Source organism: Poecilia latipinna, unplaced genomic scaffold (assembly GCF_001443285.1).
Source record: "Poecilia latipinna isolate Pla-1442-1.1 unplaced genomic scaffold, P_latipinna-1.0 Scaffold595, whole genome shotgun sequence".
Classification (NCBI taxonomy): Eukaryota; Metazoa; Chordata; class Actinopteri; order Cyprinodontiformes; family Poeciliidae; genus Poecilia; species Poecilia latipinna.
Window position 1 is genome coordinate 117,310 of NW_015113211.1, and position 16,007 is coordinate 133,316.

At 39.4% G+C, this 16,007-nt stretch overlaps 2 protein-coding genes across 2 annotated transcripts; one reads left to right on the forward strand and one right to left on the reverse strand.

The window, feature by feature from the left end:
• Positions 1–2,483: 2,483 nt before the first annotated feature.
• Positions 2,484–8,399, reverse strand: slc2a9l1 (solute carrier family 2 member 9, like 1). Its single transcript, XM_015042555.1, has 12 exons — positions 8,346–8,399; positions 7,050–7,145; positions 6,778–6,938; positions 5,890–6,014; positions 5,643–5,772; positions 5,404–5,552; positions 5,125–5,312; positions 4,765–4,875; positions 3,877–3,978; positions 3,477–3,549; positions 3,171–3,298; positions 2,484–3,069 (listed from the first exon to the last, which is right to left on the reverse strand). The coding sequence occupies exons 1-12, from the start codon at positions 8,367–8,369 to the stop codon at positions 2,884–2,886; spliced, it is 1,473 nt and encodes a 490-aa protein (XP_014898041.1). The 5' UTR covers positions 8,370–8,399; the 3' UTR covers positions 2,484–2,883.
• Positions 8,400–9,204: 805 nt separating this feature from the next.
• On the forward strand, positions 9,205–13,151 carry psmd6 (proteasome 26S subunit, non-ATPase 6). The gene is made up of 8 exons (XM_015042556.1): positions 9,205–9,495; positions 9,950–10,155; positions 10,876–11,021; positions 11,103–11,322; positions 11,874–11,982; positions 12,097–12,265; positions 12,769–12,846; positions 12,939–13,151. The coding sequence occupies exons 1-8, from the start codon at positions 9,351–9,353 to the stop codon at positions 13,033–13,035; spliced, it is 1,170 nt and encodes a 389-aa protein (XP_014898042.1). The 5' UTR covers positions 9,205–9,350; the 3' UTR covers positions 13,036–13,151.
• Positions 13,152–16,007: the final 2,856 nt, after the last annotated feature.

A 16,007-nucleotide genomic window follows, 5' to 3' on the forward strand; every position in this document is an offset into this window, starting at 1 on the left:
TAATTTTTTTTTAAGTTCTTTAATTAAATCTTTTCATTTTTTTTTTTTTTTTTTTTTTTTTTTAGTGTATGTCTCTACCAGCTTTGTACATCTAGAGCTTGTTCTTTTGGGAACAGCAACTTTCTGGTATATACAGATTACAGTGGATTTCCATTTAGACTTTGACTGGGTCTTTCAAGCGAATAAGCTTCAAGTTACTCTTTTCCATTTTAGAGTTGGCTTCATGTTTCGGGTCGTTTTGTTGTCCTGCTAGAAGAAAGACGCTGTTTAAAGTGTTTTGCAGATTTTCTTCCAGGGTTGACCTGTACTTGGCTGCAAGCTGTGAACATCTTGCTCATTATCACTATGCTTAACTGATGTGATCGCATTTTGAGGAAGGTAGTTTGCAGCCCCCACAGTATTTTTGCAATAAGACAAATCATTCAAATTTTGTCTCGTTTCACCAAATTTGACCAAAACTTGACCAAATGTTTGACTTGTGGTGGTTTTCTTGAACCAGTGGCTTTCTTCTTGCCAGTCTTCCATGAAGTCCAAATTTGCAGAGTGGCGTCTACAGATTCTCCCAGCTGAGCTGTGGATCTCTGCAGCCTTTCTAGAGTCACTATGAGAAGTTTATATGTTTTTTTTTTAATGTTAATTATGACCACAATTCACGTGCACATGTTCAGAGCGACCTGCTAAATTCCCCTGACGTCCGCTCCTCATCTTCTTCCACTTAGATCATCTTCAGACGCAGTCAGCAGTCCAATCAGGAGTCCTTTTTGAACGCCAGGTGTTATAAGTGATTTGTGTCATTTCATTATCACATTCACATGCTTACACAGAACAGCATGTATGTGTGTGTGTGTGTGTGTGTGTGTGTGTGTGTGTGTGCGCGCGTGTTTGTTTGTAATACCTTGTGGAGACACATACGACGTTGTGGGGACCCACTGCTCTTTGTGGGGACCGAAGCCCGGTCCCCACAAGAGGAAACGCTGTTTTTGAATTGGGTCAGCTTTCTTACTAAGGTGTGAATTGAGTGTTGTTTAGGATTAGGTATGTAAGCGTTAGAGTTAGGATAAGGGTTAGGTTTATGCTGTAGAAATGATTGGAAGTCAATGGAAAGTCTCCTCCACATCTAAGTCTGTTTGTTCCACTCTGATGTGGAAAGTTGTCAGTGAAGCTCCGTGGAGACAAGCGAAGAAATAATAGCTCTGGTTGTACGTTTATCAAAAACAGAGCAGCGTTCTGGACTCTGGTGGATCGAACATCACCAAATACACACGTAAAACACAGGTGATGTTCAATTAAAATCTCAATAAGGGAAGAATTTGAACTTACGTTTGTCTCCTAATCCCCACATTCTCCTCTACCACCTCACAAGATGGCAAGAGAGTCAGATTTACTCTCTTTTTTTAACATCTTTATCATTAGCAATTGTTTCGATTTTCATCATATAATAAAAACAATTTTGAGTTGCAGTCTTGGGCAAGGTAGGATGCACTGATGGATTACAGCAGAAGAGTAACAGCGCCATCTACGTTTGAATGACTGTACTGCCCTTTTTGTAAGCCTGCCAAGCAAAAACACTGGATAAATGAAAAACCAAACCACTGGCTCCTCAAAATAAAACTGGATCTATTTTAGGAGATCATATTTACTGTATTATGTAATGACAGCTCCTCTGGGATGATAATTAACTAATCGTTTGGTAAAATAAGAGCTAACTCTTAGTTAGAGGCATTTAGCATGCAAGTTATTAACTGTGGAAAACGCTTCAAGTTTGATTCCACTGAAACGACAAATGGACAAAGAGAACTTTATAATTAATGTCTAATTTTGTGTGAATTAAGGCCCATTTTTAAGATTCACTACATATACATGACTCAAGATCCCAAATTAACGGAAGGGAAAACATTCTTTTGTAATTTAATAAAACCAAAGTCTGAAAAGTGTGGTGTGCGTTTGTGTTCACACCCAATTTACTTTGATAGCTTAAAATAAAATAGAGGAAGCAGAGTCATGTAATCGCAGTATGAATCCAGGTGTTTTGTAAAGGTTTAATGAAAGGATACTGGTAAATAAGCGTGATGTCATGACGACCAGGTCGAGAATAAAGCTGTGAATTTTGTTCACATGTCACATAAACTCCAGATTAAGTACGGTAAATTTTGCAGTTGATACTTGACAAAGAGCGATCTCTGAAATTCATACTTCTCCTGAGAAACTGTATTATGTGTTGCTGAGTGTTCCCTTTCTGGATTGGTGCTGAGAGAGCGACTGCAGAAAAATCTACCAATATGAAATCCCTCTATGAAACATTACGTTGCCAAGAAGAAGGAAGTATGAGCACCACCGCTGAACTGGCCCTGGCGCTCTCAGAGTTTCTTCACGACGCTGCAAAAGACAAAAACCAATAAGAAAAAATAGCCTCTTGTTCCACTTTCTGGGAGAGTTTCCATTAATTTCACTCCTGTTAGGTGTCTTATCAACACACGACAGAGTCCAAAGGCAACAGTGGATGATTTATTACTGGATAGGAGGAGGCAGTGGAGATCTGACAACTCGGTGAAAAACACATTGCAGACACAGATCATGTAGCCGCCGCAGCACAGTCAACCTGCTGTGTGTGTGTGTGTGTGTGTGTGTGTGTGACAACTAGAGCAAAATTGCACCGGTATGGAGGTCAATGACTGGGTACAATAACTGAGTAGCGATTCATTGAAGATACAATGATTCATGGAATAAAACTGACAAAGGATGAATATTTTTACTTAATTTCCAGATGTGGAAAACTGAGGTGTGGCTACATCCTACATCCCTAAATGCTTCGTTTGAATCTGTCTTCAATCTGTCCAGGAAAAATCCCAGTACCATTTAAAGCGTCTCTCGTGATGCTCTGCTTTACAACTTGGTCTCCACTCTCTCTCTCTCCAGGAAGGATTTCCCACAGACCGTGATGGCTTTAAACTCCTCCGAAATGTCCACCAGAGTCTTCCCCTTGGTCTCGGGCAGAAGGAAGAAGGTGTAAAAGCTGCCCAGCAGGGACATGACGGCAAACAGCATGAAGCAGTACGAGCCGAAAGCGTCCTGCGGAGAAAGCGTGGACAAAGCAGAGAGAGTTGGTTAGATTCGTAGTCGAGCGTGCGGCATGCAGTTTGGTTGCTTTGGGGTTCGGGGGGGTTACGCACAATGATGAACGGGAAGATCAGGCCCACCATGGCGAACATGAACCACCGCTGCAGCCCCATGAGAACGAAAGCTGCCACACAATCGGACTGAATAAAGAGCTCGCTGCTGAGGGTGGCTGTGGCGGCGCCTGGGAGAGGAATTGAGCACATCACATTTAACCAAACACTAAATTTGAGGCCTGTGGTTCTAACCTGACAAATAGTAAAATACTGAAAGAGTATGGATGTTTTGAAGGCTCTGTGCAACATACAGCTTTTCCTCTGAAAATGAACCAAAGGTTTAATGTGTGGCTGCGACGTTCTCACCGGGTCCTCCGCAAAAGGAGATGATGAAGAGGAAGATAAGAGAAGTAACAACATAGGGAGCCCAGCTGAGGTCCTGCAGGAGAGACACAACAATTACAGTTACTATCTGCACTGTTTGCATATTTCATCTTAATGACGTGTGTGCTGAATGGATTTAATGTGTCCACTGTTTTCACTGACCGTTGGCAGCTCAAAGATAACATCAATGTTCTTGTATCTATCATTCGACATTCCTCCTCGCTAATCATTATTTTACCTCATCCTCTGTGCCTTGGTTGTGTAAGTTATGCCCATATTTGAAGTGTAGGAAATAGATTTTTTTTTTCTCACCAGAGAGAAATTTGTGATCTCTCTGTAATGATTTTATGTTTTCCTTTTACTCCAGTCGTGTCATGTTTACCTTCAGGTTCAGCAATACTGTTCTCATGATCCAGATAGCAGATATGATGGCGTACCCTCCCCAGAATAACGGCCTCCTCCCCATGTGCTCGATGAGAAGACTCTGTTGGAAACAGAAGAAAAGAAATAAAAAGAAGGAAGTGGCCAGCTTTAGTTAAAATTTCGTACAATGAGCTTTAAGCTGGAAGAGTTTAATTTTCTCTCTCTTTTTTTTTTTTTTTTTTTTTTTTAGCATGTATGGTTCCTAAACATTATTTCTCATAAAACATTTTCTCCAGACTTGGATCTTGATCCTTTTACAGTCATTTTTAAAGTGAAAATTACAAGCAGTATCAGTTGGAAGTCATGTACTCTATTTGTCGGGGTTTGCACCAGCACAAAAACAAAACTGCAAGGAAGGAATGCAGTAAGGAAGGAATAGAGTTAGGACACAAAGGAGAAAAGAAATGACAGAAAAGAAGCAAGAGAACACAAGGAAAGGACTGAAAATGGAAGATGGAATGAAACAAGGGAGGAAGGAAGGAGGCAAGAAGGAAACAAAGTGGAGGGAAGCTCCTCTTTTTGTTGTGTTGTAGAGAACACAAAAAGCTAGGGAGACAGACAGATACAATGTTTAGACAATGGGATTTGGAATCAAATCTGGCAATACAAATATTTTTTGTCCTTTAATTTAATTTTTCCCAGAAAACTGGGAACCCTTTATCTAAAAGCGAGGCAGATCCAACCAACAATAACACAACTATTGCTCTATATCCTCCGCCATGTTTGCCCTGCTTCTTACAAACACACAGCAACACATCCCTGAGCTGCCTGCCTTTTGCTCAATCTGAAGCACCGAAGGGGAACAGAGTCACGTTAGAGAGGGCAGACGGCGGCGGGGTTTGCTCACACAGGGGATGGAAGTAAGGATTTCGGTTATTCCGAGACCGAGGGTGACGTAGCGGATCTTGTCTTTAGGAACTCCAGAGTTCAGGAAGATGTCAAAGGAGAAGGTGTTGATCTGGGAAGGAGGACGATGAATTATTAAGACTGTTCCGTGCAGTGTGTCTTTATTTATTTATTTTTCTAATCGTTTCTTGCTGCAATCACGACAAGAAAAGCGCTGTGACTTGCTTGAATTTTAAGCAACAATTAAATACGACACAGTGGACTTTGACTGGGCCTGTTTGGTGTTCTGCGGCCTTGTTTCATCCCAGTCAACTGAGACCGAGGCGTGTTTATTTCTAAACGTCGGGCATCTGTGTCTCACCGCAGACATGCCCGACATCTGATTGCAACTGAAAACGACGAGCATGGTGATGAGCTGCCATCGGACGGTCCGGTCTCTCATCAGCCGCAGAGGACTCTTCGGCGGAGACGCTTCAAGAGCCATGTGCTCAATCAGCATCTCCTCCATTTCCTGTTTATAGTCACCCTTCCCCCACAAACTCTGAAGGGCTAGGGCGACGACAAAATAAAAACATTTTTAAAGCAAACACAAGAGAGAGCTTGTTCCTATGTGGTTGTAGCAGAGAGGGGAAATGCGTACCTCGCTTGCACGCCTTATCGTCTCTTTTCTCTATGAATAAATATCTGGGAGCTTCTGGGAGGAAAGGCAGCACCAAAACCTGAACCGCTGAGAAACACACGGGGACACAGAGGACGATGTTCCACAGGTCATGACGGCCAAGGATCTCACTGCACAAAAAACAAAACAAAATGATGATCCTAACTTAACCACTGTCTTGCTTTATATAGAGGTGACGCAGACTGACAGCAGATGCGTACCTTAATCCAAAAAACTGTCCGGAGAGTTTACCGAGCGAATTAAAAGTGGCTAAAGTCAGAGTCACTCTGCCTCTTATCTTCCTGGGTGAAATCTCCCCCAAATACATTGAATGGAGACTCCATCCTAAACCTGCGACACACATGTCACCATCTGCATCATTAGGGGTTACACCACCACACAAGCTACTCCCAGGAGTGTCAAATGATGCAGAATTATTCATAGTAAATATCAGAAACAAATGCTCACCCGCTGAGTATCCATACAGCATCCGCGCCACGATTATCATTTCAAAAGAGTTAGCCGTCTTGCTGGTCAGCATGATCACTGCCCCCATAACAGAAATCAGGCTGTTGCAGATCATGGCTCTTTTGCTGGGCAAAGAGAGTCAAATTCGTGATTCATGTCTTCTTCAGCTGCACACGTGATGATGAAGAGGTATGATAATGTGGGTTTATTAAAAATGTTTGTTGACATGTCTTAATCGTATCCTGCAGAACAAGGGTCATTTTCAGGATACAGTGCTGTTCCTTGTACGTGTTTCTTCAGGTAATCAGACAATTCCATATTTTTAATTTCTACTGATGATTAAAAATATGTTACCCAGAACAGCAGAGCCCTGTGTGTAGAGTTGATGTTAAGTCATGAACTGATTACACACACATCTTTTGGTGGAAAACTGAGCCTTTTGCCAAGCCTGAACTACCGAGGGCAGATGGCGATTCTAAAACCTTCTAACGCCTGAGCTTTAAAACCAAGAAAGGACTTAAGTAGAACCTGTCTGACGCCATGAAGGAGGGGAACAGGTCTCCAAAAGCAAAACATCATACTGCAAAAACTGATGAGAAACAAAGTGATTGACATCAATCTGGATCACGAAACCATTTCTATATTTTCGGGGCAACAATTTGGCGATGTTGGCAGGATTCTGTGATCATGCAGTGCAGGGTAAAAGTGACAAAGTGATTGTCTATTACTTATTTAAAATAAGTGATCATTTGAGATTAAACACGCTTGTTTTCCGGACTTGATTTGTTATTTGCCTGGTTACCACTGCATAATCTCAAACAGGAGCATACATATAGTTTTCAGTTCCCACATTCGCGGATACCTGACCTGTAAGCCACGTACACACACCTTCCCAGTTTCCGTGAGAAGAGTTTGACGCTGACGGCCCCAAAGAGTCCCCCGACAGCATACATGGAGACGATGAGAGACCAGATCATGGTGACTTTCTGAGGACCTGGAGGCTCTTTGTACCTGTCATACCAGCTGCTGTTGATGAAGTGCTGGATGTACTGGAAAGGCATCAACAATCCGTATTGTGACGAAACAAATAACACCAAAATGTGGGAAAACTGAGAAACTGAGCTTGCTTTTTTTGTTGTTGTTGTTGTTTGTTTTCTTACTGGTGAGGGAGAACTGAGTCCGGTTACGTGGTAACCAGAATGGAAACTTCCTCCACAGCCCAAAACGATGATTACAAGCAGAGCATTCCCTTGGGTCTGAAATGAAGGAGTGAAAACATGATTATGTTCATTTTTGTTTTTGAAAAGGCATTTGAAAATCTAGTGTTTTTAATGATATAATTTCCTTCTTTACTTTGTTCTATGTTTACATGAACTCTAGTTAAAAACGTTTAAAATAGATTTTGCGTAAATACTGAAAATAATTATATTTTTAAGTAAAATAGCCATGTAGTTGCGATTTCATTATTGTTTAGTTTCTTTCTTAATTTTGTTCAGATGTAAAAAAAAAAAAAAAAAAAAGTCTGTAGATTTTTTTTAAAAAAGTTGTTAATAAGCAAGAAGCAGAATTACTGTTAAAAGAAAAAGCAGGAAGTGTTTTCTGCGCCAAGGTCATGATTGGACCAAGGTCTAATTCGAGCAACGTCACCGCCTCAACACAGAAAACGCAATTACATTTGAATTACTAACTTTATTTATTTTTTTTTTAGAGTCAGAAAACCTATAAAAGCTTAAAATTGTGAAAGAAATTAAACCTGATCTCCATTCTTAATGGCTTTAAAAACCAAAAGTAACTTTGAATCAAACTTATCTGCAGATGGAATCGGAGTATTTTCTGCCAACCATGACTCGGATTAGCTTTGATGACTTTTTAGGGTTAAACGCCATGTTGAATTCAGATGAGAAACTGTGTGCTTATAATGATGTTTGACCTTTACATGACCGCAGTCCAGCTAAACTTGCATGAGTAAAACAGGGACTGACTATGTGGAGAAAAGTGAGACATGCATAATTGAAGCATAGCTCCTTAATATAAAGTATTCTGCTGAAACAGTTGATGGAACCACAATGCTGTTCATTTTAATTGATTATTCCATCTTTAATATGTTAAGAAAATAGGAATTTAAAAAAATAATTAAGCAAGACACAACCCACAATGACTCAGCTAAAACTATGATCTAAATAATTTACTACTTAAAACAATGAGTGGCTAAAAACAAGATGGATGCCAGTGTACATGTTAAGCTAGTCATGTAAATTTGTACAAGTTTTTTTTTTTTTTTTTTTTTTTACCTGAAATGCCAAATAACAGATATGCAAATTAAAAATTATCATCACTGTGTCTGATATTGCCACATACATGTTTCTTTTCCACTGCTCTTTTCGGCATTTACATGTTTTGAATTAAAAATCATCGTGTCATGTAAAAACTATGTTAGAAATCTGTGGAACTCCTACCAGTTGGTGAAAGAAAGTTTCCATTCTGTCTTTACGGCCTTGAACTTTGCAGTCCACAAATCCAGATTCCTCAGACTGACCGCTTTAAAAACCCCAGAGGCTGCTTATCATTAACCTGTTTTGAGTAAAAATTAAGCACCAGAAACAGGCCGTCAGTCTGCTGATTGGAAGGGACAAGAATTGTAAGAATCTGGCTGGAAGTGAAAAGTGAAACAGACAACTCCCAGACGGAAAATAATGTTAAATGTGCAAATTCACAGTTCGATTTTATTTAGCAATTTTGAGAATTAAAAACTTACATAAAAGGCACCCACCTTAAATTTAACTCTGTACATAATTTAGATACTTAACTCTACAAGTTATGAACCATTACATATAGTTGAAACCACACATTTACACTGTAGCCAACTATTTTGAGAAATGCACGACTCCATCATGCAGAATGGCACCACCACAATATGATGCTGTACGGCATAGCAATCTTATTTTATATAAACTTTGATGTTGAAAAAAGTGATAAAAAAATATTTTAAAATATCTGTAATAACTAATTCAAAAGAGGAAATGTCCATCTCATTTAATGTCAGTAAGGATTGTTTTTTATGCAGTGTATCTCATTCCCACTGTGTTTTCGTAGAGTTTTATTTCATAAAAGGACTGTTCCTTTTGCGAACAATAAACATGAGTTAATTGTGCGTTAAATCGCGTAAAACTACTTGCTCAGCATTAACTTGATTGCTTTTTAAAAAAAAAACATTGATGGAATCGCTGAATGTTGGGTTAAACATACGTGTTGCTTGATGTCCGCCAGGGGGCAGTAGTATAAAATTATGTTCATTCCTCCTGTTGTGCTCCGCTCTTTTCTCATGTCGCTCCAGCGGAAACAACATCGTTCAGTGTTTCCCGTAGTCATCGTTGATAGCTGGGTAACAGCGAAGAGTGGATCGCATCTCCACAAAAAAAGAGCCTCTTGTTTACTAGTTTGCTTATTTATCAAGAGACAAAATGCCTCTGGAGAACTTGGAGGAAGAGGGTCTGCCTAAGAACCCCGATTTGAGGATAGCTCAGCTGAAATTTCTGCTCACAATGGACGGCCACCGACGAGACGAGAAAGTGAAAACCGAGCTAATGGATGCTATTAAAGCTAACAGTGAGTTAGCCTTTTTTTTTTTTTTTAAACGGAGCGATTTTGTACTAATACAACTGAACCATTAGTTGACAGCTGTTCATTAGACAGATAAGCTTAGGGAATTGTTTTAACTGAGGTGTGGGTGATGTTTGAAAACAAATATGGCTAAAGTAAATGCTTAGCTAGAGCATTAGCGTGTTAGCTAACACTGTTAGCGTCGAACAATAAAAAGTTTAAAATGGCTTTTTTGTTTTACAGAACTAGTAAAACACCAACAAGACAGACTTTTGCTGACTTAATTTCTTTATCATTTTTGTGACGCAAAAAGACAAGAAGTTGGAGTATGGGGGTACTTAACACCTTTCTCACCCTTATACCAAATATTATGCATATTCACAATCTCGCATTGATTTAGATTTGGTGTCTTGTGAATGAGGCGCTAAATGACAGCCGGATTTCTGTGTGTGTGCTTCAGACATGGCGCCGTATTATGAGGGTCTGTGTAAGGAGCTGAAGTGGCCCTTGGACTCTGAGCTGCTGAGCAAAATGAAAAAGGCCAACGAGGAGGAGCTGAAGCGCCTGGACGACGTGCTGGAGGATGCAGAGAAGAACATGGGAGAGAGCGAGATCCGGGACGTGATGATGGCCAAAGCGGAATATTTAATCAGAATCGGAGATAAGGTGAGAGAAGCTTCAGCGAGGACACGGAATGTGTTCAATGGATGTTAAAAATGAATAAATAATTGATGTACAGCCGGTAAAACCCTCCAAATCTAGTCATTAAAAATGCATGCAAAAAGGTTTTTTAATGCGTAAAAGTTATTTTATGACCTACATAATCATGAGAAACACAGCTGACTTCATTGTTTCTCAGCACAGTCACATTGAGGGTAACCCATAAAAGATGAAACTTTTTGTTGAGCAATTTCATAGGAACAAAGGCCACAAGATGTGCTTTAAACAGGTAAAACCTACAGACTGTATTTGAAATAATTCCAATAAAAAAGTAGTAGCCAAAAATCAACCAATCATAAAGCATGAAAACAAATAAATGACTTTAAAGCAAAAGAACGATTCATTTAGACAGAGAAAACATTCACAACAAACTCTACAATAGCGTACAAATAGAAAATATTAAAAGCACTGTCTCGAAATTTCAATACAGTAAAAAAATCTGTAAAATTAAGTTATGAATAAAGCAATAATGAAAATAGAGTTAAGCTAAAACCAGAAAAGACTGTAGTAAATTTACCTTAAGTCTGTTTATGATTTGAATGTTTTCGGCTGCGTGTTCATTTCAGCTATAATTAATCACACGATTAACCATGTTCTCTCTAATATAATGCATTACTTTTAAACGAATTGAATCTATTCCCCTTTTTTCCCTGTGCGTCACCGCAGGAGGGCGCGCTGACGGCTTTCAGGAAGACCTACGACAAGACGGTGGCTCTGGGCCACAGGTTAGACATCGTCTTCTACCTGCTGAGGATCGGCCTCTTCTACATGGACAGTGACCTCATCACGCGCAACTCGGAAAAAGCCAAGAGGTTCGTCCCCCCTCGTCCTCGGCCGCCTGCCGGCGTCGCCGCGGAGCATAACCGTTGTGCTTCTTCTTCTTCTCTGTGCAGCCTCATCGAGGAGGGCGGGGACTGGGACCGGAGGAACCGCCTGAAGGTCTACCAGGGTCTGTACTGCGTAGCCATCAGGGACTTCAAGCAGGCCGCCGAGCTTTTCCTCGACACCGTCTCCACCTTCACCTCGTACGAGCTCATGGACTACAAGACGTTTGTCACCTACACAGTTTACGTCTGCATGATCGCCCTGAAAAGGCCCGACCTCCGCGAAAAGGTAGGGAGAAGACGTGGTTCCGCGGTTCCCAGGGTTAAACAAACTGAAATGAACAAAAAAAAAGGCAATTAAAGAGGAAAGACTATAACTACCTGGAACTAGTTAAAACATACTGAAATTAGAGTTAAAATACCTGTCAAATTGAATTTGTTTTTTTTCCCCCCAACACAAGCAGTTTAGCTCAGCTGTGGGCAAATTACGGTAGTCTGCAAAAGTTGGAATAAATTAAAGAAGCAGAATTATCAAACAATTTTAAAATTACATTTTCTGTTGAGCATTCATTACCCGATCAACGTAAACATAACCAATACCTTGACCTTTTTGAATTATTTTCCTAAAAACTAACCAGGATATGAAAAAAACTAGAACTACTACTATGACTAATAAAACCAAAACTGAAACTAAACATATTTAACAAGTAATAACTAATGAAAACAAGCAAACACACTTTAAAAACTAATTAAAACTAACCTAATTAGACACCTCACAATGAAGTAAAACTAAACTGTAATGAAAAATGTCAAACTCTAATCACCTGTCGTCCTCCTCAGGTGATAAAAGGAGCAGAGATCCTGGAGGTGCTGCACAGCCTCCCGTCCGTCCGCCAGTATCTGTTCTCCCTGTACGAGTGCCGTTACTCCGTCTTCTTCCAGTCTCTGGGTGAGTTTCTTGTCGTTTTTCAAACTAAAATAGCACAGATTGAATGTAGCATCTATCCCGTGTTGGATTAAACGGCTTTTCTACGTCGTCCTGATGCGAATGTGTTGGTTGCAGCCCTGGTGGAGCAGGAGATGAAGAAAGACTGGCTCTTCGCCCCACATTACCGCTACTATGTGAGGGAGATGAGGATCCAGGCCTACAGCCAGCTGCTGGAGTCCTACCGCTCCCTCACGCTGGGATACATGGCCGAGGCCTTCGGCGTCAGCACAGAGTTCATTGATCAGTGAGTTGCTGTTTACACCACTGATTTATAACTTATTTGTTTAGTCTGCATACAACTCTGCATGGAGTTAAAATGCTTTAATATCGCTTCATGCTATTACTTCATTTCTGTTCATCTCAAAGGGATTGTTTGGGGAGCCAACAATCATGCCACTGAAGACTTTTTTTTTTTTCTCAGTCATTTTCCTTCTCTAAACCAAATGAAACGTTTTTTTCAGTTTTAGGTCTGCTACTTTAAAAAAAAGAGATTAATTTGAAAGTTTTTGCACATCCTTACAAAGGTTAAAGGCCATATTTGGATCAGACATCCACAACCTACCAAACTGTAAAGGTTTTTGAACAAACTTTAACTTTATCCAAAAAAAAGGGGGGAAAAAAGAACTTTTACTTAATTAGTAACTTATTTCCAACTCAGTACTTTGTTTTATGTGAAGGTTGACAGGAATCCTCACGCTGTCGCTTTGTTTTACACCAACTAACTCGGATCTCATTTCCTCTCCGTAGGGAACTGTCCCGATTCATCGCCGCCGGACGTCTGCACTGTAAAATTGACAAAGTTAACGAGATTGTGGAAACTAATAGGTAACATTCATTTAAATACCCAAAAATGCAAGTACAGTAAACTCCAGCCAAGCTGTCAGACCTACATGATGTCCTTTCTTTTTTTAAAACAGACCTGATAGTAAAAACTGGCAGTACCAAGAGACCATCAAGAAGGGTGACCTGCTGCTCAACAGAGTCCAGAAGCTGTCAAGAGTCATTAACATGTAACCATGGCAACCATCGGGGGGGTTTTTTCCGTGATGGAGAGTTGCAAGTTTTCCTCTTGGTATTTGTCTGACAAAGTGGCTTATATTGTGTATATAATAAAACCTGTTTACCTAAAACGACCCCAGAAGTTGACTTGACAGACAAGGCAGAGGCAGCATTTCATATAAATAACAGTATAAATTATTTTATTTACACAAACTTGTTACAAAACAAATATACTATACAATCTTTTTCTTTAAATATTAATTCTAACCTATGTTTTGTTCATGAATTACATAGCAGCCAAATACATAAGTCCAGCTGAAAATGATTCTGATAATGTATACAGAAAACAAAAATCTATACACGCTTTTACAAAGTATGAATGATGATTTTTTTTTGTCTTTTTTTTTTTTATTATTCTTTTTCCTTCCTAGACATGAGTTGGATTCTCTGTCACGTTTAACATTCCAGGTCTGCGGTGCAGATAAGAAACAAAACATCCTCAAATGTTTCCGTCTGAAAAGAAAAATCTCAGTGGAGTTTGAAAGGTGAACAAAATTTCAACATGTCTGAAGGAAAAGAAAAGTGTTTTTAACCAAGTGGATGAGAAGCTCTAGTTTGTTTTTGTTTTTCTTTAAGGGTTCACAGGCTGATATTTGAAACCGAACTCCAATACTTTGAACATTCAAGTAGGGTAAAGCCACCCGACGAATACTGTCCTCAAAGAGTCAGGGAGAGAAACTAATTCAGGCACTTTCTTGATTTGATATTTATTTCAAACTGCTGCTGAGCTCATCCTGGAAAAGCTGCGATTTAAACAGGCAACGAGGAAGCAGACAACTTTTCAATTGCTCTTCTTCCTCGCAGAGATTGCCATGTCCCTATAGCACCACCACCACTACCCTCCAATCGTGAAATGTGTTCAAGTCTACACAGCGGACGACTCAAAAGTCCCTAAACATTTTTTTCTTGTTGTTTTTAAACGGGCACAGCTTCAGGCTGCAACATTTCAGACCAACAGGGGTCGCACGGAGTCGGATTAGTAGGCAACATAAAACCGTCTGGTAAAAAGCACACGTGATTCAGACCTTGGTACGTGAATAAAGGTATCTCTCATACAGACACATGCTACGGCGGCGGCGACGTCTCCCTGTCCCTCCTTTAAAGGTCGAGTACACGATTCATGAGATGCTTCGACGAACGGGATGTATTGCATCGTATAGACTTGGCAGTGAACCACTTCAAATAGTCTTGTCCGCAAGATCTCTCTCTCTCTCTCTTTTTTTTTCTTAATAAATAAATAATCTTTAAAACTGTACCAAAAAATTCAGCGTGTAGGAAAAATGCCCGTGCAAAAATACATACTTTACTATGTACAATTTGTTAACAAAATATGTATTCTCAAATAGGGACACTTGTTTGATACATAGGCTACAAGAAAACATGGTGAATTAAAGAGTATTTCTTAGAAAACGACAAAAACAAAAACTTCGGCTTTGACATCAGTGAAGGATTTTTATTTTTTTTTATTTATTATATATATATATATATATATATATATATATATATATATAGAAAGAAATCAACGGGAGTTGCTAAAAAGCTTGTTTTCTCGTGAAGCCATCTTCATGAATCTCGCACCAGAAAAACTCACCTGAAACTATTGTTCAAAAACAAGCGAGCGAGTATTGCCTGTTTTTTTTTTTTTTTTTTTTTGGAAATATTGAAGTTCGACTGCATCTCAAATTAGAAAATCCAGAATTCAATTCAAACATTGAAGCTCAGACTTAAAGGGATCCATTTCAAGTTTTCTGCTAAGTTTGATGATTTATTTCAGCTGATAAACTGTTTCTCAGATAAATTATGAATTATTACATGAGGGATTTTTTATAAGCACTATTGTGGGGAAGACTTTCTTACAGTTGTCCAGCAGACAGTCTCTAACACCTTCCACAAGCCTGGAAAAGGTATTTTGCTAAAGAAAATGAAGTGGAAGGAAAAGGTGTGCTCAAGCAAAAATAACTGCAAAGTCCATTCAAGAGTGATTCACTAAGCTTGGACTGCAGCAGGAGTTCAAGACACACAGACGTAATCCAGGTGAAATTCTCTGTGGCGAGATATTCCTAAAAAAAAAAAGGAATTGTAGAAAACCTGGATGAGGAGATGAGGACAACAAGTGGTCCAAAGTCAACATTTGAGATGAAAGAAAATCAAGTTGCAGTGGAGAAGTGGCATCCAAGTTATTGAGCTCCAGTGTTATGTTTTGCTTCGGGGGAGTCCCATGATCTGCTGGTGTTGGTCCACTCGGTCTGATCAAGTCCAAAAAATCTGAACGTTTCGGAGCAATTCACACACTGCCTCAAGTACCAACGGGTGCAAGCAAGAGGAAGAGGAGAGACACCAGAATCAAGAACGCAGATAAGCTGAAGGCTGCTGTCACCGTCCAGCAGGCTGATCCACCTGTGCTGTACTTTTTCCACAGGCAACATTTCTAAGAATAAAAACATCCCCCTTTTTAAAAAAAAAAAATAATAAAAAATCATTGGTAATATTCTTATTATCCGAGAAACTTGACATCAGGTTTCTAATGGCTTCAAGCCTCGATCTTCAACCTGACTAGGAATAAACCGTTTCACTTTTTCCAACTAAGTAGCTGAAAGACATTTTCAAACGTGTTAGTATTATGCTAGGGTTCTATGGAGATCCAAAAGTGCCTAATTTTAATTTTTTGTTTATTTATTTATTTTTTACAAAACAACTGAAGTTGCAAACAAATGCATAAAGCGTTTATTAAATTTATAATAAACTACAGAATATTCTTTTTGATTATTAAGAACAGACCTTTATTTGAACAATTAGTTCATGGTTGGTTGCTGCAACACATCATGAACTTTTTGAGTCACAGACATTTTGAATCATTTCATGATGCACTGCAGCAAAAAAAAAAAAAAAAAAAAAAAAACCCAAAAAAAAAATAAAAATTAAAAAAT